Source organism: Canis lupus, chromosome 18, assembly GCF_048164855.1.
Source record: "Canis lupus baileyi chromosome 18, mCanLup2.hap1, whole genome shotgun sequence".
Taxonomy (NCBI): Eukaryota; Metazoa; Chordata; class Mammalia; order Carnivora; family Canidae; genus Canis; species Canis lupus.
In genome coordinates, this window is record NC_132855.1 from 47,431,410 (window position 1) to 47,455,834 (window position 24,425).

The following is a 24,425-nucleotide window of genomic DNA, read 5'->3' on the forward strand; positions in this document are numbered from 1 at the left end:
TATAAGAAGTACACATGCACATGCACGCACACACACACACACACACACACACACGAAGGCAGATTTTTTTCTGAACCTTTGAATCGAAGTTAAGGACATCATGACTCTTACATACTTCAGAATGTATTTTCTAAGAAGAAGGACATTCTCTTGCAAAACAGTTATCAATTATCAGTAAATTCAATTTTAATACGATACTAGCCCATGGTATGTATTCAAATTTCCTCAGTTGTGCCAACTTTAGGACATTGAGCTTACCTGGTACTAAAATACATAATAATTCAACAATTTTGAAAACAGAAGATTACAAGTTACAAAGAAAGGCAAAAAATGTTAAAAGGCATTTGAGATAGAACACAGATTGCAGGAGTGAATACAGAGTTCTAGGTACATGAATTATTTATTTAATTAACTTAATAAAATACACATTTTGGAAAAATCTGATATTAGAGGGGAACATAATCCTATCCTTATTTACTAAAGCAAACTCTAGATTGGTCCAACTGTAAACATTTTTCTTTATCTTTAAAAAAAGAACCTAATAAAATACTAATCATTAACAATATGCATTTGAAAATATAGTATTTTTAAAATTATTATTGGAGTAGGAGTGCCTGGCTGACTCAGCCAGTGGAACATGTGACTCTTGATCTTGGGATCATGAGTTTAAGCCCCACATTGGGTGTAAAGCCCAGTTAAAATTTTTTTTAAAGTTTTTTTTAATAAAAAATAAAAAAGATAATTATTGGAGTAATACATATTTTTAAAATATACATGTCAACAAGGGAAAAAGTCTTCAGAAATTCTATAACTCAGAGATATTCACTGTTCACATCATGATTTAGCAATTTGCTTACTAAAATAATAAATGTCCAGAGGTACAGTTTATTCATTTAATTTTTGCTTAAACTTCTCTATAATAAAACATAGTAAAGCTGCAATAAATAGAAACATGGTTTGTGATATATATGGAAAAACTATTATATTTAGTATTTGAGATATTAATATGAATCTGTAATAGGATACGAACATGAAAATCTTTTGAGAATAAGTATGCATCTGTAAAAAGTTTCAAGAAATGTCCAGCCTCATTTATAAATATACATAAAACAAAGCAAATATAAGGTACTAGTTTGCACTTATTAATTAGAAAAAAACAAATTAAAATGATAAAACTCAGAGCTAGTAAATTGCAAAAGCAGATACATTTACATATTTTTGCTGACACTGTAAATTTTAAAAATCTTTTTAGAATGTTGTTTATTCAGCCTTTATTCAGCAAATAATAAATGCCCAATATCACCAGTTATTGTACAGATAAGCAGTTGTTATCAGAGAAATAAAAAGAACTCATACTCTTCTATCTGGTGACTCTCTACTTCTGCAGATTGTCTTTCAGTGTTCCTCGAAAGAAGTCAAATATCCAAATATCTAGCAGGTGGAAAACGCTAAAGTAAATTATGGCATATTACATCTAGTAAGACATCATAATGCCATCAAAATGATATGTAGTTAAGTAGACATTCTTATTCAAATTTAAATAGTGGTAAGCAAAAAATAATAGTACGCTAAAAATATATAACCTAGTACCAGTTATGGAAAATAATCCACCCATGAAAAAACTGTATGTGTAAGATAATAAATATGCTCTTTATTTTTATTCTTGCACATTACTGTTTGTTCCTAATTCTCATCTCCAACCATTTCTAGCCATGAAAATAAGTTAAATAAGTTAATAAGTTAAACATTAAATGTTAGCTAAGACTTTGTGTCACAAATTAAAGCGTCTTGATGCTTTAGATGTCAGATGGTTTAAAATATCTCATGGAAATATTTCTTTCTTTCAGATTAACATTGATGGGCAGGATATTAAGACCTTTAATGTAAGGTATCTCAGGGAAATAATTGGAGTGGTGAGTCAGGAGCCAGTGCTGTTTTCTACCACAATTGCTGAAAATATTCGCTATGGCCGTGGAAATGTCACCATGGATGAGATAAAGAAAGCTGTCAAAGAAGCCAATGCCTATGAGTTTATCATGAAACTACCACAGGTAAAGTCTCTGTTAATGTAGTTGTCCTTGAAATTTGACTTTGACTTCAGGCAAGTGAGTTCTTTCTTCAAAGCTTAACCTAATAATGTTTGAGAGGCAAGGTTGTTCAACTTTGCTTAGGCAAGTCCCTTGCATTATTCAGTTGGAGGTGTAAGGAGTACATACAGCCTGGGACATGAATCCTATAAAATTTTATACAGAGTATATGTTAGTCATTTTTTATTGATTTTATTATAACTTAGGACCCATTATCATAGTCAATATGAAGCTCCATGTTGTCTTCGTGAATTTCTAAACTCCATAGCCTTTTCTACTTGAGATACATCAGGAGCTCCTCCATGTTTTCTGTCATAGAAATTTGACACCCTGGTTGGAGAGAGAGGGGCCCAGCTGAGTGGTGGACAGAAACAGAGAATTGCCATTGCGAGGGCCCTGGTTCGCAACCCTAAGATCCTCCTGCTGGATGAAGCCACGTCAGCCCTGGACACTGAAAGTGAAGCAGAGGTACAGGCGGCCCTGGATAAGGTCAGTCAACCCGAAACACCTGCAGGACCAGCAAACTGAAGCTTTACTGGAAATTCTTGCTAATAGTTTGTGACTCTAGATTGAAAAACATACACATGAGAGCAAGTGAAGCTCTCTCCTGGGGCTGTAATGATTTCCCCTTTCTGTCAGGCCACATTGCAAAGAGAGGTAGATGGCCCATTCTGTAACTGGCTTCCTTTGACCCAAGTGCACTGGTGCCAAATCAGGCCTAGGTAATGAGCCACTTAGCTTCGTTTACTTCTTGCACAGAGGCTATTTCTTTGATCAGAAGTGGCTGTGTTAAAATGTACAAAGAAAAATCTGGTTACCCAGAAACTGGTCCAGATAAAAAAGAGCTCAAAATACTTGCCTTATTTGTAGGTAGGCAATACCACTATCTTTATTCATGAAGGTGAAAGGAAGTAAGGTTCAATTTGTGTGTTTGTCTAAGCACATAAGAAACACATTTTAAGGATGCCAGTTTATGTGTCCAGCTCAGGCATTTCTAAACCTCTCACTGTCATTTTTAAAAGCTGAAGCTTCACAGGAAGCACCTTATGTTGGGACTTTTGTGATCAGTGCTGATATCATCAGTACTGATAACCCAGTATAATAACCAGAGTCAGATGACACCACATAAATGGGTCTCAAAAACATAAATATCACAAACATATTTGGTCTCAGAAGGTTTAGTAATCAAATGTACAAGTTACTTGACAACTTCTATCCAAACTACCTCTTGCAATTTTGGATGTAAACCGTATGAATCTTATTTTCTCAGGAAAATTTATACTTGAATCCTAAGTAAACACTGTGTGTTATAAACTGTAATCAGGGCTGCCTGGTTTATCAGATTAATATTTTGTCTTATATAACTTAATCTAGTAATGATTAATGAGATGATAGTTATTACTCACAAATTCTTACATTGAATTATATTGCTTTCATGTATGTTAAGTCTCAATATTAAGGAACCAAAGTATATATACAGGAAACTGGCATTTGGTTGGTTAATCAGGCATGACTTAAAGCAGGAAATTATTTTTTAAAGTACATAAATTAAAACTTAAAAATTACCTTACATGGGCATTCATGTGTTGACATAGACTTTTTAAGGAAAAGTCAGGTAGGATAAGAAAGATATTTATGGGGGAAAAAGTCCCATTCATCACTAGAGCCCAGGTCCCAATACTTTCTAGGATACAAATATTCAATATATTAGCCCTTTCTGTGCTAAGAGAACAGAATTAGTGGACAAGTAATTTTTTGTTACATGGATGCTACCAGAAAAATTGTGGACTTGCAAGTTTTAATTCATAGTTAGACAAGTTACTTCATTCAATCTTAGTAATTTGTGTCCCCTAGGATTATGATCTCCCCAGTTGATAAACTTTTAGGTTTTAAAAATAGCTGATGAATCACTTATAATTCTTTTTTAATTCCCAAGAAAAGCCCTTAGCAGCTTGGGGAGGAGTTAAGAGCACAGGCTTTGATGCTAGACAGGCTGAGGTTGGAGTCCTGACTCTGTCCCTTTCCAGCTGCATGATCTTGGGAAAATTAACTAACCTCTCTCTAAGCCTGAGATCTTGTAGAAGTAACTGGAGAGAGAGGAAGAAATAATGTCATAGGGTGATTGAAAAGATTAAATGATACCACATGTAAAGTTATTAGCACATGCCTTGCACATGGGAAATGATAATGTTAGCTGGTGCTGTTATTATGGTGACTGCCATTACCATGATTTTTATTAATTGTGCTACTTGCTGAATTGATTACCTATTCTGTATAACAAACCATCCCAAACTCAGACTTAAAACAATAATTCTGTGGATTGGCTGGGTGGATCTTCTGCTGTTTTCACCTAAGCATAAGCAGGATTGAGTTAGCTAAAATAGTCCAACATGGCCTTCCTCCCAGGCTGGCTATTGACTGGGCATCTCATGTGGCTTCTCATACTAATACTTGTACAGTAGGCTAGCCTGGCTGCCTTATGTGGCCTTCTTAGGACATTGTACCCAGAAACAGAAGCTAGAAGACATCTACCTAGAGGCTTAGACTCCAGGACTTCCAAAGTGTCAGTTTCATCGCAGTCTGTTGATCACAGCAAGCCACAAGGCAGCCCAGACTGAAGGAGTGAGGAGATAGATTCGACCTCTTGATGGGTGAGCTGGAAAGGATCTGTGACCATATTTAACCATCCACAGCACACTCTCCCACAATTACTTACCCTTCTCCCATGTACAAAATAAATTCACCTCTTCTCGATACTCTCAAAATTCTCATGCAGCTATGACATCAGGTTCAATGTCCAGTACCTGAAGATCTGTATGGGATCCAGATATGGATAGGTTTTTCATGTTATGCTCATCTTGATCCAGAGATCTGTGAACTCAAGAGACAAATTGTCTTCCACACATATACCCAACATGTAATGTTGATGCAAGAATAAGATAATAATAGTCACTCCCATTGTAAAATTAGAACTGGAAGCACATAGCAGTTACTGGTCCATTCTGAAATGCAGTCAGGTGTGTAGCCAATTACTCCAGGGAAAGGGAATGTTCCTTGATTAAGGCCCAGTCCTACCCCATCAGTGAAATGTTCTCTTTGGCTTTAGGCTCCACACTTGGGGTTCTTAGATCCTTCCTCTGAGAAGTACTTCCTGAAAAGGGAATAAATAAGAAATGGCTTGTGAATGCAGCTGAGTAGCTTTCTCAGCATCTTTCTGCCCATAAAATTTGGGACCTACAGGCCTCTTTACATTTTGAATTTTCTCAATCTCTTTCAGTCCAAGCTGGTAGACCCTCCTAAAAACTATGAGTTTGTTTGAAATACAGCCATGGATCACTCAAGCCCCAAAACCTACATCTATATATTTTTTTTTCAATATGAACCTCTTTCTACTTTGGGCTGTATGTGAAGCTGCCATGAGAAAATCTTTAATTAAGAGTCTCCAAAGTCCTTTTAGGTAGCTGCAGGCATCTCTAGAATCTGCCTTAAATCTCTGAGAGATTTTTTTAAGGTTTTATTTATTTATTTGAAAGAGAGAGAGAGAGCATGAGCAGAGGAAGGGGCAGAGGAAGAAGCAGGCTCCCCACTGAGCAGGGAGCCTAATATGGGTCTCAATTCCAGGACCACAAGATCATGACTGATCTGAAGGCAGATGCTTAACTGATTGAGCCACCCAGGCACCCCTCTCTGAGAGATTTTAACAAAAAAATCTGATACTCACACACTGATTTGATCTTTGGCTTCATTTCACTGGACTACTAACAATTGATTCTTCAAAAAAGCAGGTACTGGGTCTTCTATGTTTGGTCTAAATTCAACTTGCAAACCAAATAGCTCCTTCTGAAGCTCACCATTCTCTTCCTGTACCTTATAACCTACAGCCAGTGGAATCCCATTGGCACGTTCAACATTCTATTTGGAGATCTCTGGAATCTTCTTAGCCAGATGTACAAGTTCACTAGATACAATACCTTTCTTTCAAGTGACCATAGGACACTTTCTTTTCCAGTTATTAGAAGGTCACATAAGTCTCTTTCCAAGAGCCAGTAGCAATGTCTTTACTTTTCTTCCAGTTTTCACTAACAAGATTTCTGCATTTAAGGCAAAACTTAGTGAGATGGCTGGTGGTGTCCCTCTGTTGGTTTTGCCTAGTCTCTCTTAGGAAGCTCTTTTCAGCTCAGGGTCTGCTGGCCTGGAATGTTCAAGATGGCCTCACTCTTGTGCCTGGCAGTTGGTAATGGGTGTTTCCTGAGGCAGCTCAGTTTTGCCCATGAGGCTTCCCATCTTACATCAGATTAGACAAGCTTCCTTTTACTGTGGATTCAAGATAGCAAACGCACAACTGTAAGGCCTCTTGAAGCCTAGGCTCTGGAAATTGCATAATTCCTTCACATTCTTTAGGTCAAAACAAGTCACAGGGCCTGCTCAGATTTGAGGAGATGGAGAAATAGACTACCTCCGGGAGGGAGTGTTTGTGCTTGTGTTTAATGTACCATAGTCGTTATAGTTTATAATCTACCCAATCGACTGCATACTTTGCAAGATAACTGAGCTAATATATTTTGCAGACAATAAATCCTATCTTTAAAAGGCAAATCCTTTGTTACTGCACTTTCCTCAGTAATACTAGTCAGTCACTTGGGCCAGTCACAAACCAACTATATTTTAACAATGACAAGTTGAATTTTGTAATTTATTATTGTTCCTCTGAGGAGCATAAGGATGTAACACTATTATATCTATTTTTGTCCTTCCTTGATTACCTATCCTGCAAGAAGAATATTTTTTATGGATCTTTTATACATTTATCAGTACCTCGTGTGTGGCACCAACTTATTGTAGTTATTTATTTATGTGCCTTCTATATTCTAGAAAGAATAAATCCTCTAGGAGACAGAATTAATAAATGCTTCATATTTAAATCTTTTTTTAAAGTAAGCTCTATGGGATGCCTGGGTGGCTCAGCGGTTGATTGCCTGCCTTGGGCCCAGGGTGTGATCCTGGAGTTCCAGTATTGAGCCCCACATCAGGCTCCCTGCATGGAGCCTGCTTCTCCCTCTGCCTGTGGTCTCTGCCTCTCTCAATCTCTCTCTCTCTCTGAATCTCATGAATAAATAAATAAAATCTTTAAAAAATAAAATAAAATAAGCTCTATGCCCAACATGGGATTCAAACTTACTACACTGAGATCAAGAATCGCATGCTCTCCTGAGCCAGCTAAGTGCCTCTATGTTTATATCTTTTTAACAGTTAATCAGGGCTTTGCATATAGTAGATCCTAAATAAATATTTACTGAATAGATTACCATGGTTCAGTTCATTGAAATAATACATGTATACATTAAAAATTTTTAAGGACCATATGAGTTGATGACTCCATAGATAGTGACTATTTATCAAAACAAACAATAGGTTTTTCCATATAAGGTCTTAAAAAATACAAATACAGATTTGCTATTTTGATTTTTTTTTTTAAATCACAAAGATTCATGCCTATATGACTCTCCTCCTACTCATAGCGTTACCATACTGGAGGGGCAAGAGAAAAATAAAAATTAGCCTCCATGTGATTTTACCAAATGATTCCAAAGGTTTCACTTTATACCCACCCCCCTGTTTTCCCTCAGAAGTTCCAGAAAGGCTAATGGATTAGTACTCTCTTTGTTTGAACTTGCCTTTCATCCCTGCACACCCAAAGTTAGCAGAAGGTTCAAATTTCTTAACATTTGGTGTCCTTGAATCTAGGATATTTATCTGCCAATGTTTTTTCATCATTGGAGCATCTGAGAGCTCTGAAAAAAAACTCTTTGTGTCAAATCTCTAATCTGGCCAGAATTTCTTGGTTAAGGGTGACAGTTTCTAACGTTTAAACTCACCAGTACATCCTTTGTTTCTTCTAGCACATCAATAATTTACTCACAAATCTGACTGTAATTCCTCTGGGCTTTTTTTTTTATATTGACATAGTATCAACCTATGATTATCATAATATAACACAGTGACTGTTAGCAATTTACTCATCACTATTAGTATCACGAATAAGATTAGAATTATCAAATTATTTCCTACGTGCCTTATCATACATAGACAAAGCCATGCAACTTCCACATCGGTTAATATTTATGCATGCTTCTTTGGGGCCTGTGTACTAAAAATGGAACAGTCTGAAATGTTATCCAATATAGCAATGCTCTAGACTCTGTCTTCTTCTATGTTTTAACTCTTTTATACTTAAACACAGTCGATGATGGTAATATTAATGTAAGGACTGATGGAGAAAGACCACATTACTTTTTTTCAGGTGGTTACACAGTTGACTTCATACCATTTATCATACGATCCATCTTCTCCTACTGATAGATAATGCCAGATTTATCATGTGCTAATTCTTCAATTTTTTTTTTAATTCTTCAATGTTTTATATCTATTTCTGGACTCTCTATCTTGCTTTATTGATCAAGTCACCTATTCACTGATCGCTTCCCTTGGATTTTACTATTTTAATTGCTATCTTAAGTAGCTTTTTATGGTGTAATATCTGGGGGAAGCACTCTTTGCTCACTAACTTCTTTTTCAGAAATTTCATGGCTGTTTGTTTAAAAAATTGAGATATAATTCATATACCATGAAGTTCACCCTTTTGAAATGTACAATTCACTGATTTTTAGTATATTCACAAGATTTTGCCACAGTCACCACAGTGTAATTGCAGAAGATTTTTGTCATCCCCATGAAAATCTTTTACCCATTAGCAGTCACTCCCCATTCTATGCTTACCCCAGCCCTTGGCAACCACACATCTACTTTCTGTCTCTACCAGTTTTGCCTATTTTGGAAATTTCATATAAATGGAATCATACAATGCATGGTTTTCTGTAACTGGTTTCTTTCATTTCAGTGTTTTCAAAGTCCATCCGTATTCAAGCATGCATCAGAATATCATTCCTTCTTATGGCCCAATAATATTCCATTGTATGGATCTACTTCATTTTGTTTATCCTTTGATTAACTGATGAATATGTGGATTGTTCCCACTTTTTGGCTATTATTAATCTCAGCTGTCGTTATTAATTTGCATTTTTAACTACTTAGGTGAATTAAGCAATACTCTAATAACCATCCTAATGACATGTTTTATTGCCTCAGAGGAGGAGTGGTCTTAAGAAGCTATAGTCTAACAGAGCTAATGAGTATCAAAAAGAATAACCTTTCTTAATGATATAACGTGAATAATTCGATGAGCATTTTCCAGGATTTCAATGCCCATTGATAAATCCACCAAGCCAACATGTGAGCTCACAGAACTACTTAGTGGGGGTGATTTGTAGATTTTAGCATGCATAAAACTCACCTGGGGCACTTGTTAAAAAGCAGTTATTGGCCCCACTCTGGAGATAGTTACGCAGATGGTCTTTGGATTATAATTTAAACCATTCTGACCCCAAAGTACATTTTCATCTAAACTTCCTGCATGCAGGCCATCAGAATTACAATTGAAATCAGGCACCTCAAAAGAAACCCTACAGAAGTGCCCTGGAGAAGGCTGCATTTGGCAACAATTCTACTAACATGTGGTTGCTAAAGCTCTAGCCTGCCATGTAACTGACAAGGAGGGCTCCTCAGAGGAGTATGAAAGCACTTGAGAAGAGTCAGACCTTTTCTTGTTCTTAGGTAAGCCTATACTACCATGAGCCTTCAAAATTATTCATCCTCATACTAGAGGGGTTGGCGTTCTTTTCTGGTCCAGAGCTCAAGTCTCACTGTAGCCTTCCATAGATGAGGATGTCTGTGTGCCCTGTTCACAAAGGGGGAAGCTAAGCTCATCAACTGCAAACACATGAGACCAATTGCTGAACCGTGCATGCTACTGGCAAGTGCATCAACATTGTAACCCTGTTGCATCACACCTGTCCTCCCTTTTAGGCCAGAGAAGGCCGGACCACCATCGTAATAGCCCATCGACTGTCCACTATCCGAAATGCAGATGTCATTGCTGGGTTTGAGGATGGCGTCATTGTGGAGCAAGGAAACCACAGGGAGCTGATGAAGAAGGAGGGGGTGTACTTCAAGCTTGTTAACATGCAGGTATGTGCTCCAAGAATTTTTCTTTCTGTTTCTCAATATAGCATTCTTTATACTCTTAAAACATCAGGCAGCTAATGCCATGCTGAGAAATATAAAACTTCAGGACTATGCCAAAAATGGGCATCTGAGACTTGAATTCAGAAACAGGCAAGAATCCTGAAAGAAATGTGAGAGAGGAAGGTAAAGGAAGATGTCAAAAACGTTTTGAATCTATTCCTCACCACAGAGATCCTTAATTACCTGTGTTCAAACTAGCAGGTTCTTCCCACCCACAGATTAGGGACCAGAGAAGTGGCAGGAGTAAGAGGGCAATGCTAGGATCTCCAGCAGTTGGAGAGGTCCTATGTGATTTCCAAATGCTTCCTAGATTATCCTAACAAAACCACTAGCAAGATTCATGGCTCTAGGAAGTGAGTAGTGTGGTCTTCTTTTTAAAAAAAAAATCATTCATTCTAGTTCCTAAAACAGGTAATATTGATGATAATCATCGGTTTGTATTACTGTTGTATTATGCTTACTTGTGCAACTTTGCAAAATAACCTAGAAATATTTTTTCTAGAAACATGATTCTTAAAACAAATGCATATACTTCTATAAATATAACTGTAACTAGTATGTACAAGGATATTGTTGGTTTTTATCTTAACATTTCAGATATATATCACCCAGATTGCTAACATGAATTGGTACTCAGCAGTCCATTATATTAATGTGTAATAAATTGCTTAGTTGTTTCTCTAAAGTTGGATTCTGGATTTATTTCCCGTATTTCTCTAAGATTTTAGTTATTTATTTTTAAAGATTTTATTTATTTATTCATGAGAGACAGAGAGAGAGAGGCAGAGACCTAGGTAGAGGAAGAAGCAGGCTCCTGCGGGGAGCCCGATGTGGGACTCCATCCCAGGACCCCAGGATCACAACCTGGGCCAAAGGCCGAGGCTCAACCACTGAGCCACCCACGTGCCCCTATTTATGTATGTATGTATGTATTTGAGAGAATGAGAAAGTGCATAAGCACTTTGAGGGGCAGAGGGAGGGACAGAGAATCTCAAGCAGACTCCCTGCTGAGCAGGGAGCCACAGGCAGGCTGGATCCCAAGACCCTGAGATCATGACCTGAGATGAAATCAAAAGTCGGGACACTTAACTGACTGAGCCACTCAGTGCCCCTATTCCTCTATTCTAAATACAGATTTCCTTCACTGTCCAAAAGTAGAATGCTCCTATAAAACCTTTCATAAGCCAAAATGGTATAAAGCAAAAGAGCAATTACCATTAACTTACATGGAAAAAAATTGTGAGCATTCCCACAGCCAGAAAATAACCTCTTATGTTTTTCTGATACCTTAGGACACATCTTGCTAACAGGTGCACAAAACAAATGGAGATAAAGCACGGATGCTCATAGTTCACACAGTTCAGAGCTCTGGCAGCCTGGTGCTGAGATGCAGAGTATAGTCTAGGGAAAGAGCTTGGCCCACTGTGCTGCCAGGCGAGGAGTGTGCTGCCCCTCTGGCAGCTGGCTGCAGAACAAATGTTGAATACTGTTTTCACTTTTCACCTTTTTCACCAGCACAAAAATCCTCCTCAGATTTCTTTTTGTTAGTGAAAACAGGTATTCATGTAGGTCTTTTGTAAAATTGAAGCAGTGAAATGCGAACTTTCAGAAAGCAGAGAATACCTATATTGCCTCTTGGAAATGTGGTTCCAAAAATGTTGAGTCAAAATTTGGCTTTGTTTTCTGACAGGTAACTTCTCTGAGCCTTAGTTTCTGCATTTAAAATACTAAATCTACCATGCAAGCTTGTTATAAGGTGACGAAATAGCACCTGAATATACTTTAAAAACACTTTAAAAAAATATGTGAGTTGTTTTAATAAAACTTATTTTTTAAAAGGAGGCACCGGACACAAAATGATAAATAATAATTACCGAAATTTACAAAGTCCCTGAAGTGAAACTACCAAATGAAATGATGGAAAGTCTTGTAACTCTTGCTTCAATTTGCCAGAGAATATTTTCCAGCAGGAGGGGAATAATTATAGTGTTATTACTAATTGCTTCTATATGGCCGAGGCATCACAGGGTCTTTATCATTTTCCTGGTGTGAAAAAATAAGTATGGGGGCACCTGGGTGGCTCAGTTGATTAAGCAGCTGCTTTTGGCTCACATCATGATCTCAGGGTCCTGGGACTGAGTCCAGCATCCCTGCTCAGCAGGGAGTCTGTTTCTCCCTCTTCTCTCTGCCTGCCACCCCATCTCCACCCCCGTCATGCTCACATGCTCACTCTCTCACACGCACTCTCTCTTTAAAAAATAATGTTCCTTTAATTTAGTTTTAGTTTTCATTTTATTAATGGTTCCTAATGCTGTATGGTTTTGCCTGTGAAGACATGTTAGATCCACAAGTGAGGCAACTACTTTCTCCTCTGGCTGGTCACTTCTGTGCCCCGGAAGGAATGACCTTTCATACCCACCCACAGTTAGGCTGGGAGGCTGCCAAGGGGTGAAGGACAGCTCTGACCCTTCTATATTGTATTCCATAGCCTTTCTCTCCTAGGAAAAGTCATACAATTAAAGATTGAACACTCCTGTGATAGAAGATGCTTGTCACCAGCTAAGCAGTGGTTTCAGCAAGTCCTAGTTTTCTGGCATCTTCACTTGTTCAGTGAGCAGGGTGTGCCCTAAGATGACCACATCAGTGGTCACTGATGTTTCACTAATGTTTCCACGAGTTCTGGCATTCTTTAATGCTTAGTCCCCTAAACTTCTCTATCCTACTCTCACATCTCTCACTTCTGGGTTAGACTTTGCTGTCCCACGACCCTGAGATCATGACCAGATCAGAAATCAAGAATCAGATGCTTAACTGGGGCACCAGGTGCCTCCTGCTTTGTTCTTTTAATTTTGCTTTGTAGTTTTTTTGGCTACCATAAAAAAAGCTTTAAAATCATGTGTAATTATATTATCATTTTATTATTTTATTTCCCTTTATGTCTTCAGGATTTGGAGTTGTTCTTAGGATATTCACCCATGTTTTCTTTCAACATTTATTGTTTTACTTTAAAAAAAGATTTTATTTATTTATGAGAGACAGAGAGAGAGAGAGAGAGAGAGGCAGAGACACAGTCAGAGGGAGAAGCAGGCTCCATGCAGGGAGCCCGATGCGGGACTCGATCCCGGGACTCCAGGATCACGCCCTGGGCTGAAGGCAGGCGCCAAACTGCTGAGCCACCCAGGGATCCCCTATTGTTTTACTTTCTATAATTAACTATTTGAGACAGCTGTGGTATATTTGGTATAAGAAATAAAGGCTACTGATTTTAAATCTATACTTTTCATCACCTGGTGAAAGTGGCCATCTCAACTTTGGAGTTCAGTGACCTCAGTACCCACCAAATGAGGGCTTTACATTAAGGCATAGAAAAAAAAATATCACAGGAGAGAGGGGTTGTTCATTTGTCACAGAAGGCTAAAATCAGAGTGGACTCATTGGGAGAATTGTCCATTGAGATGGACCCTTTGATAGCATGGAGATGACAAAAGGAAAAGAAAAGGCATTCACAAGAGGTGGTCCAGTTTGACTTGCCATGAGCTAGAATTTGGGGGAGCCAGGCTTGAGTGTACAGTGGGGACCTGTGCAAGATTTTTGAGCTGGGATGTGATTTGAGTAGAACTGTCCTTGAGGAAGCTGGTAGCAGTGTGGGGATTGATGAAAGTGAGGCTGCAAGGATGAGTTAGAAGACTAAGGCTTAGTTTGGTTTGGGTGGGGAGATGGTATATAATACAGTTCCAGTTTGAAGCGAGAAAGGAAGTCCCTCATTCAGAACACATCACTGCAGTGTGGTTTGAGGCACATGGGTGAGGTTTTGTCAGGGACTGAAAGCAGATGGAAAGCTAGGATCAGATAATATGCAGAGCTCTAGAGAGGCTACTGTAGGTGCTTTAAGGTGCTAGTCAGAGGATTGGTTATGGGGACATGACCTAAAGAGAAGCAAGCACAAGACAATACGGCAATAACTCAGGTCCTAGATAAACCACTAAGAGGTGGACTTGAACATGAGGAAGCCAACTGAGAACCAGACTCAAAGTTCCTCACCAGGCATTGAACTAGAGGTCAGAAATTACCCTTCGCCTTGCCTCTTTAAGGAGAGAATTCATCCTAATGCAGGCAAGGAGGCTTAGCCTGCAGGTGGGGTCACCTGGGGTGAGGTGAGTCTGAGCAGGATACAAGGAGGAAAATGAATACACCCAGCCAGTGGAGGAAAGCAGTTTAATTGCCTCCCATGGGGAGTGACCAGCTTTTCCTTGTTTGTAGCTTTAAAAATTAGTCCTTGCTAATACTTCTATTTGGTGGTGGTCACGACTGGCTCCCTGCATTCTCACATATAGAGAAAACTCCTATGTATCTGCTAGATGATGAAAAATTTGCCTTTTAATTTTTAGGAATTTTTAGAGCATAAAATATTTTATGCTTTAATTTTTATATTGTTCAAATGGAATATATCCTTCCTGTCCTTTTAAACCTTTAACACAACTTCTCTGGGCTGAAACACTTGACACTTTTCAAACTAATCTTGATTAAGAAGCTTTTAGGGAATCTGCAAGTCATGATACATGTAATATTCAAAATGGCTTTATGGTTCTAAGCTTGGAGGTTATATCTGATTGGAAACACACACACACACACACACACACACACACACACACACAACTTAACATTTTCTCTTCTTTCAGACCTCAGGAAACCAAACCCAATCAGGAGAATTTGATGTTGAACTAAATAATGAAAAGGCTGTTGGGGATAAGGCTCCAAATGGCTGGAAATCTCGCATATTTAGGAATTCTACACAGAAAAGCCTTAGGAATTCACAAAAGTATCATAATGGCCTTGATGTAGAAAGCAAAGAACTTGTAAGTTGTTTTTTTCTCTTAAATTAAAGCTTATATGTTATACTTTTGCTGTTGAAATTCTTACCCTTGAAAGTATATTGCAGGCACAAGTGATTCCTACTATAAATGATACCCTTCCTGGAAAAAAGGAAATTTCAACTTTCAAATGCATTTTGATGAAGAACTGAAATCAATTCCAATTAAAAATGGATTTCCAGTGGGGGAAAAATAGACTCAGAAACATAGTCTTTGTGTTTAGATGCTTAAAAGTAGATAGTCCATTCATTTTTGAGATCCAAGACAAATCTAGAAAAGAGGCCCTAATATGTACATTCTATTAGGAAGGATTACCTCTGATGGTATGTGCTGAAAAAGCCAGAATAACATCAGTTAGAACACATTAAGAGGTTTCATTTCTCTTTCACCTAAAAAAGCCTTAGTAGTGAGAAACCCAACGCTTGCATGGTGGTGACTCCACAGGTCCCTTAGATTCGGGCTCCTTTTGTTCTTCACTGTGCTCGCAGGTGACTTCCATCCTCAGGGATCTAAAAGGCTCCTGAAGCTCCAGCCATAACATTCACATTCCAAGCAGCAGGAAGAAACAGAGAGATGTTCCAGTAATTCCATACAATACTTTTACTTACATGTCATTGGCCATAATTTAATCCCAGAGCCATCTCTAGCTACAAAGGAGGATAAAAAATTTAATCTTTTTATTGTATGTATTGCCTCTCTGAATTAGATTGGAATTCTCTTAGTAAGAAGAAGGGGGGAATGTCCAGAAATAGTGAAATTGTATGTTCTTTAACACTTCCCTCTTGAAGACTTATGATGTCATTAGATCAAGTTAACAGAAACTTTTATAATGGAGAAGGAATCCATTCTAAGAAAAGGTATTTTCTTAGTTCAAGAAAATCTTTGAAAATACATTTGGATGTTACTTGATAAAGGTGGCTAATTTTAACTCTTGTGTTGGCCTGAAGAAACTAATCCTACAGAGAATTCATTGCTTCTGCTTTTCTCTGCCCACAATATTATTTACTGCAGAAATTACAAGGGCTCTCTTAGAGGTCTTAATCTTAGTATATTTATGGAAAGAAGAGTAATAATTATACTATTGTGAAGTTGCTTTATCTTAAGATAAACAATTCCCACCTACCCCCCCCACCTTTGGATCTGGAAGTATCCACTTTTTATTTTCTCTTTTACCTTTAGAGCTACACTGCTACGACTGTACAGTCTGGTATTTCCAGATACCAAAGGAGCGCTTCCCTTGTGTCCTGTTTCATAGAGACCCAAACATGATCTATTAACAGCCATAAAGCTATGGGATTTTCATAGGCACATTTTGTATCTAGTTTAATTTTAAAGGAGAATATTCTGACTGTACGGGTAATTTGTATGACCTAAATCCTTCAAGTTTGAGCAGACATTGAGTTTGACATTTGCTGAGACTCTGGTCAATGTGCCAAGTATTGGGATAGTTTCTTGGAATATAAAGACATGTAGTCTTCACCTTTAAAAGCAAAACTCATGTATTAGAAAAGGAGGCATGTAAATACACAAAAAAAAGATCACAAAACAAGCTAAGCTTTGAAATAGGAGAAGCCTTCCACAGAACAGTAATAGCAGAAAATGGGCATAATTAATTTGGTTTTGTGAATTGGGGCCATGTCACAGAAAAAGGCAGCATTGGACAGGGTTCTGGGGGTGAGGAGACTAGGCCCATCTTCTCAGGTTAATAATGGTATCCCACATTTGTAAGGACCTTCTCCATCTATTCATGGGTATTGTCTCACTTGACCCCTACATCATTCCTGGAGTTGAGCTGGGACCTGAATGCTAGAGCCTTTTGTGCCCAAGTCCAGCATCACCTCCCTTTGCTGAGGCTGGAATAGAGATAGGCTGATCATACCATGGACACTGCTTCTTGGGTGAACAACTCTCACTCAGCTTATGCCGTGTAATCAACGGACATTGTTAGTATTTTATAATAGATGGTCTCACTCTTCAGTAGTTTGAAGTAGACGTGTCATTCTCTGCACCTAGTCTGCAAGTCCTTTGAGGACAATGCTGTCTTTGTCTACAAATTCTGCTAACTGTTGTTTCCTCACCACTTTCTCCTGATTCTCCTGTGTGTGTGTGTGTGTGTGTGTGTTCTAGGATGAAAATGTGCCATCAGTGTCTTTTCTGAAGGTCTTGAAATTGAATAAAACAGAATGGCCATACTTTGTGATAGGCACCATGTGCGCCATTGCCAACGGGTCGCTTCAGCCAGCGTTTTCCATCATATTCTCAGAAATGATAGCGGTAAGTGTGAACACCTCGTTTAGTAGCTTGAATTAAATCAGTTCTCATGCCAGCTTCACCGCTCAGTACATTTTGGAGTAAAGCAGCCTCAAGTGAAAGAGAACCGAAGTTTTTAATGCCCTTTTTGAGGAAGGCTATGAGGCAAAAGGAAAAGAAGTCTTTCAACCCATTCCAAGTTATGATATTAAGGATATTATATGTTAAAAAAAATCACTGATGGAGGCATTTAATCAGGTCTCTTCACTGGGGTGAAACTGGTGAAATTGGTCACTGTGAGGCAATGACCCCCTTCACACTCATGGAGAGGAGATAGAGGCTCACAGTAGGGTGGGGTGGGGTAAAGGAAGGGACAGGCTCATGTCACAGCATCACAGCCTCAGAGAGCCCAGGCACCAGGCAAAGGCCAGCCCGCCACTTCCCAGCTGTGCAACCTTGGCTGGATGCTGTCCCTCCTTGTACCTCACTCCTTCATCCTTAAAATAAATGCACCTCACAGGATGGCTGAGGATGGAAAGAGATTACATAGAAAACGATGAACTGGAGCTTTTAAGAGTGTCTGCTTTGAAGTGAGTATTCAAAAAGCAATAGCAAGTATATCATTGTTTTAGCAGTCCTTCCAAGGCCTGGGGAGTCTGAAACCTAGAAAACTCTTACTCTCCAGTTGTTAAGTGCAGTGGGGGATATTTATAGGAAGTCATCAGAAACAGCTAAGGCTCTGTAAAACCCACCATTTATATGGTGTAATCTTAGCCTCTAACATTGTGGGAGAGACTTCCTTGGTTTTTTGTTTTGTTTTGTTTTAGATTTTATTCATTTTTTCATGAGAGACACACAGAGAGAGGCAGAGACACAGGCAGAGGGAGAAGCAGGCTCCATACAGGGAGCCCAATGTGGGACTAGATCTCAGGACCTCAGGATCATGGGATCACAACCTGAGCCAAAGGCAGATGCTCAACCACTGAGCCACTCAGGTGTCCCAAGACTTTCTTGTTAAGATGAATTACTCTCCATCATGTTACGAATTTATGGTACTTGGGACATTGGATGTTGGTCTACAATTAAGAGCAGAAGCCAAAAAAAGGGATAAATTAGAAAGTACTCTCCAAATGTTTTAAAATGATAAAACAAAGCAGTTCCTGTATCTCTTGCAATTCAAGAGTTGTGTGGATTATATTTATATTTTGAGGCCTCTACCTATGTGCCAGATGCTGCTCTAGGCACTGGAGATAGGACCAAGATAAACCCAGCCTTGCCCTCAGAACAGTTTATTTTCTACTGGCACACACAGAGAACACACACAAAAAACCCCAAATACATAATGCGTCAAGGGATGGCAAGTGTTTGAAAGGCAGGACCTGACAAGGGTAGCAGGAGAGCTGGAGCTGGAGGTGCTGTTTGAGGTTGGTTGGTAGGGAGCAGAGCAGAGCTCTGTGGAGGGACAGGGTGCAGGGCTAGGGCCTGGTGGGAAGAAGCTGGGGCAGAGGGAGCAGCAAGTGCTGGGTCAAGGGAGCAACCACACCCATTCCACATGCAATGCTGCAACCCATGTTAATAATCACATATTACTCAAGTTCATAAAGACAGGAAAAAGAATAGGGATTCCCAGAGGGCTGGGAAGGGGTGATGGGCAGAGTTACTGTTCATCAGGTACAGAGTTTCAGTTTGACATGAAGAAAAAGTTCTGGACACCGGTAGTGGTGAAGGTTGTGCAACACCTTGAATGAACTTCATGCCACTGCATTGCATACTTAACAGTGGCTACAATGGTAAATTTTTTGTTGCATATATATTTTACAATACAAAATCTCCCACATGGTCAGAGCCTGGTTTTTCAAGGTGTGATGGTCAAGCCATTATGGGAAAAGTAAAGAGGATCATGTAATCCAAGTAGGCATTTTATTTTTATTTTATTTTTTTTAAGATTGATTGATTGATTGATTGATTGATTGATTTATTTATTTATTTATTTATTTATTTATGAGAGGCAGAGAGGCAGAGAGGCAGAGACATGGGAGGAGGGAGAAGCAGGCTCCATGCTGGGAGCCCGATGCACTCCAGGATTGTACCCTGGGCCAAAGGCAGGTGCTAAACCGCTGAGCCACCCAGGGATCCCTCCAAGTAGGCATTTTAAATGTTCTTTTCAGGATCCTTGGGTGGCTTAGTGGTTGAGCATCTGCCTTTGGCTCAGGGCGTGATCCTGGAGACCCGGGATCAAGTCCCACATCAGGCTCCCTGCATGGGGCCTGCTTCTCCCTCTGCCTGTGCCTCTGCATCTCTCTCTCTCTCTGTGTCTCTCATGAATAAATTAATAAAATATTTAAAAAATAAAAATAAAAAAAATAAATGTTCTTTTCTAGGTTTTTGGACCAGGCGATGATGAAGTGAAGCAGCAGAAATGCAACATGTTTTCATTGCTTTTTTTAGGTCTGGGAATTATTTCCTTTTTTACTTTCTTCCTTCAGGTAGGTTCCTATGATTTCATTTTCTCGAGTCCACATTCTATTAGAGAATATATATTATCTATTAGCTAGATTTTCATTATCTATTAATACACATTATTAGTTTATCAAAACCTAATGGAGCTTCCAAATCTTAGATTGAAATGAATTGCAAATGCAGTCTGTGAGGCTGTTTCAGAGAGCAGTGTCCTTAGTGGAAATAATTGTGACTTCCTTGTACACTAAATTATGTTACGTTCCAGGTTTGCCCATGGCAAACATTCATTACAGAGGAAAAAAGGGACTTGAATCCGTAGGAAAACATAAGTACCAGTTAAACTTATAACCTGGGAAAAAAGTCCAACAGGATTCTCTCTTCTATTGTTACTCTTTATACAGTATCAGGTAACTTCTCTGATCTTTTCCTCCTTAATGGAGGAATTCTGTGAAAGAACATGCATAATATTGCATTTAGGTATTGTAGACCTGGCCAGAAGAAACTCTTCAGACTTGCTCTGTCTGTACCCTTCTACCTAGACTCTTATTAAATATCTTTTGTCTTTGTAGCAGAGACCATTAAGACCACTGGGCCTAACATAGACCATTAAGTCAATACAATGAGGTTTCCTAGTCACATGCAGCACACTTGTCTTTTGTCATTGTGGAACCGTTGGTAAAAGCAAGCCAAGCTTTTTGTTTAGAATTACTAGTAGCAACTCAGTGACCCATCCAGCCACAGGCCCTGGTGTGTTAGGGAGTAGAGCTGGTTTTATAAATGTGTTTTTGGAGGCTGTGAGAATGGGGATGATGCACAGAACTGCGGTGCCCACACCGGCCTTGAGTGCCTGCCGGCTGAAGGAGGAGACCAGAGTAGCAGTCCAGTCTCAGACACTGGGGCTGACTCGTCCGCAGACACCGATCACCAATCCTCCTGGCTTAATCAAGACTCCTAATGCATCCTCCCCACAACACACTCTATACACCTACATCCCCACTGTGTGTGCCAGGAGGCTCTCATCCATCCCCAGACCCCCAAAAGCAGGCCCAGCTGTGGACATCCGGGCTGCTCTTCAGTTGTTCCATGGTGTAATTCAGAAAGAGAGAAGTTTTTCTGGCAGGGATGCTTGGGAAGAAAGAATAGCCTAATTGTTCCCCAATCTGAGAGTAGGTGGAGCTGTGACAGTCAACCAGCAAACTCATTTGAAACTTGATTCTGTACACATCCTCCTTTCCTCTACACTGCACTCTGCACTACAAGAGCCAAAACGTCTTCCTGCACACAGTTTTGTTACTTCTGTTTTCAACTGTTGAAAGTATCAGAAACACACTGAAAGTTGTAATTATATATGATAGTGTTCTTACTAAGATGTTGTCCTTGAAAGTTTAGAAAAGAAAATATATTTAGAATGTTCCAGAAGCCAGAACTGGACATTTGTAAGGTTTTTGGTGTTAGGATTCTTTTGCATGCTAATGATTTGGTAGTACTTGAATTTGAAGTTGGGACTTTGAATTAGGCTTGGGTCATAGAGTTTTGCTCTCTGAATAGTGGATTAATATATAAATAATGTAAAAATCAATGTGAATATACCTACTTGGGTCAGAATACTGATGATCAAAAGGGACAATCTTTTTTTTTTTTTTTTTTTTCCCTCTCTCAACCAGGGCTTCACTTTTGGGAAAGCTGGCGAGATCCTCACCACAAGGCTTCGATCATTGGCTTTCAGAGCAATGCTAAGACAGGTAGGTGTGTGCACTTGAGAAGTCCCTCTGTTCAGATTTCTTTCATTCAAAGCCTCTTTCTGTTGTTCTGGTGTACTATAGTTTGTATCTCTACCCATCTGCCCTTTCCATGTGTTCATGCAGGGACTGATCAGGGCCCTGCAAATTGTCCTGGTCTTGGAACATCCAAAGACTTCTCAGGGATTTCATGGGACATTTCATGGGTTTCATTTAGGTAGCTTTTTTGGGCTTATTTTGCAACTATCTCTATTCACATGGATCCTGTCATTTCATGGACCTGTAGCTCTTCTCTGGTTTCTATGCAGGCCCTAGGAAGGCATTTGAGACTCCAGGTCTTCGGGCCACCTTTAAACAAAGGGAAAGCTGGTTGGTAATATCCATGATTAACTACGTTAACTAAACAGCTTCCCAAATGTTGGTAACTGAGTTTTGGTGTTGTCTTATTTGAGCTGTTTTTCTGTTAACTCACTTGTTAATTCACTCAGTCATTACCAACTATGTGCCAGTGTGCTGGTAGCTGGGGCTATAAAATGAATGATATGCCCTCTTGAGAAGTCCAGTCTAGTGCTGGACATGTGGGATTATGTGCAGATTTCAATTCTCTGTGTTTATAGAGGAGGCCTACAAGAGGGCCAGAATATCATCCATGCACTTGACAGGAGTTGTTATATTCCTGTTCACAAAAGAGCCCATGGAAGGTATCCTGTTTTGAGCAGGTCTGAGTTTACAAGCTTTTTTCTTTTTTTAAATTTTTATTTATTTATGATAGTCACACACAGAGAGAGAGAGAGGCAGAGACACAGGCAGAGGGAGAAGCAGGCTCCATGCACCGGGAGCCCGATGTGGGACTCGATCCTGGGTCTCCAGATCAGGCCCTGGGCCAAAGGCAGGCGCCAAACTGCCGTGCCACCCAGGGATCCCTACAAGGTTTTTTCCAGTACCTTTTAAGTGTTACTGTGTAGGGAGAATTATTTCATGTGAAGCTAGCAGATGCTATGGATGAGCATTAAGATAATTTTTAATATACACCTTTTCAATTTTTTTTAAGATTTTATTTTATTTATTCATAGAGACAGAGAGAGAGAGAGAGAGAGAGTGAGGCAGAGACACAGGCAGAGGGAGAAGCAGGCTCCACACAGAGAGCCTGACGTGGGACTCGATCCCGGGTCTCCAGGATCACGCCCTGGGCTGCAGGTGGTGCTAAACCGCTGCGCCACCAGGGCTGCCCTCAATTCTTGTTTTAAAAACAACAACAACAAAACCAAACATGGTGAGGAACCAGGGCTGATTTTCTCATGCCTAGAATTTGAGAGTTGTGTCGAGCACAACTCCAGCCCCTTTATGATGGGCATCAACCCGTCAGGGAAGTGGTGTCTGTAGTGCATGTTGTAAGGATTGGGTGATGGAATGCTCACCTGTGCCCACTACTCAGGTCCAGCTGGCAAGGAGCACAGCTGCAATCTAAAGAAGCCTTACCCTACCCCTAGCTCCCAGATCAGTCATGCTATCCCTACCACAGCAGAGCAGCCTGGACCTCAAGGGTGCATGCTCATGGCAGGGACCGGGTTTCTGTGCTGTGTGTCATCTCTCCCTTAACTCCAGGGCCAAGTTAGGGGTGGGTATTTCCAGCAGTCAAACGTTGGGGGTTTCATCTACATTTTTTTGCTCATTTTAATTTTGAACTAATTTGAAGGTGTGTTTTGTGCCACAGGACATGAGCTGGTTTGATGATCATAAAAACAGTACTGGTGCGCTTTCTACAAGACTTGCAACTGATGCCTCCCAGGTCCAAGGAGTATGTAGACTTCATTCTACTATTTAATGTGGGGGTTTTCTTTGAAGATTTTATTTACCCATTTGAGAGACAGAAAGGGGAGGGGGAAGGTTTGGAGGGGAAAGGAGCAGAGGGAGAGGGACAAGCAGACTCTCCGTAAAGCTCTGAGCCTTCCCTCTGAGGGGCTCGGGCTTGATCCCACAACACTGCGATCATGACCTGAGCCTAAATCAAGAGTTGGATGCTTTAACCAGTTGATCCACCAAGGTACTCCTTTAATGTGGTTTTGAATTAATATATGGCGTAGCTACATCAGTTAAGTTGCTTTCAGGGGGAAATGAAAGAAAACTCACACTGACCTAAACAATAAAAAGGAAGGTTTGACTTCAGGGTTGATTGATTCACAAGTGCCCCCTCTGTGCCTCTGAGGTGGCTTCTTCCTACTGCTCCTTCCCTCATGGCCCCAGGATGGCTGCGGGCAGCAAATAGAATGGTCCAGTGAGAGAGCACCCACCTGTACCTCAACCACCAAACAACCACCTTCCCTTAAATCTAATTTAGGCTAATTTGGGTCATCTGCCCAACCTGCAGCAGATTCCTGTCTCTGGAGACAGCCATGCTCTCCTTGGTTGAGGTCCCCACCCTTAGAACTGAGGGCTGTTACTTTGAAGCTTCCTGCTTCCACACAACCCAGAAGCAGAAGCAGTGGTAGGAGAGTCACCTGCAGTGTCCAGGACACCAGTCCTCCTTTTCTGAGCCATATAAACAGTAACGGATCTGAATCTATGCTTTGTGGGGGTTGGTTTCTTAGGATGGATACACTTTAAGCAGATGACCTCTTGGAGTGTGTGAATTTTTCTCTATCCATTTGCAGCAAAGGGTTCTTAAAATGACCAGAGTGTACTAGGGTGAGTTTTCTCTTTAAATGTTGCCTTTGTGCAAAAGTACCTGTGAGTGCAAGAGGATGTGCATCCTCTTCCCAAAGCAGAGCAGCTGAGGACCTGCTTTTGTGAGCTGAATGAGAATTGAAGGGCCAAGCACAGAAAAACCTGCAGAGCCTCACGAGTGAGGCACAGGTATCTTGGGTTGATTGCTATGA

At 39.9% G+C, this 24,425-nt stretch overlaps 1 protein-coding gene across 10 annotated transcripts in view; it reads left to right on the forward strand.

Moving 5' to 3' along the window:
• ABCB4 (ATP binding cassette subfamily B member 4) overlaps nt 1–24,425 on the forward strand; it is a 71,853-nt gene that overhangs the window by 27,103 nt on the left and 20,325 nt on the right. For all 10 annotated transcript variants that reach the window (XM_072784346.1, XM_072784344.1, XM_072784345.1 and 7 more), the window contains 8 exons: nt 1,848–2,051; nt 2,406–2,576; nt 10,011–10,172; nt 14,909–15,085; nt 17,228–17,374; nt 19,732–19,836; nt 21,475–21,552; nt 23,264–23,347. In XM_072784346.1, the coding sequence (XP_072640447.1) occupies nt 1,848–2,051; nt 2,406–2,576; nt 10,011–10,172; nt 14,909–15,085; nt 17,228–17,374; nt 19,732–19,836; nt 21,475–21,552; nt 23,264–23,347 (1,128 nt within the window). The remainder of the gene's footprint in view (nt 1–1,847; nt 2,052–2,405; nt 2,577–10,010; nt 10,173–14,908; nt 15,086–17,227; nt 17,375–19,731; nt 19,837–21,474; nt 21,553–23,263; nt 23,348–24,425) is intronic.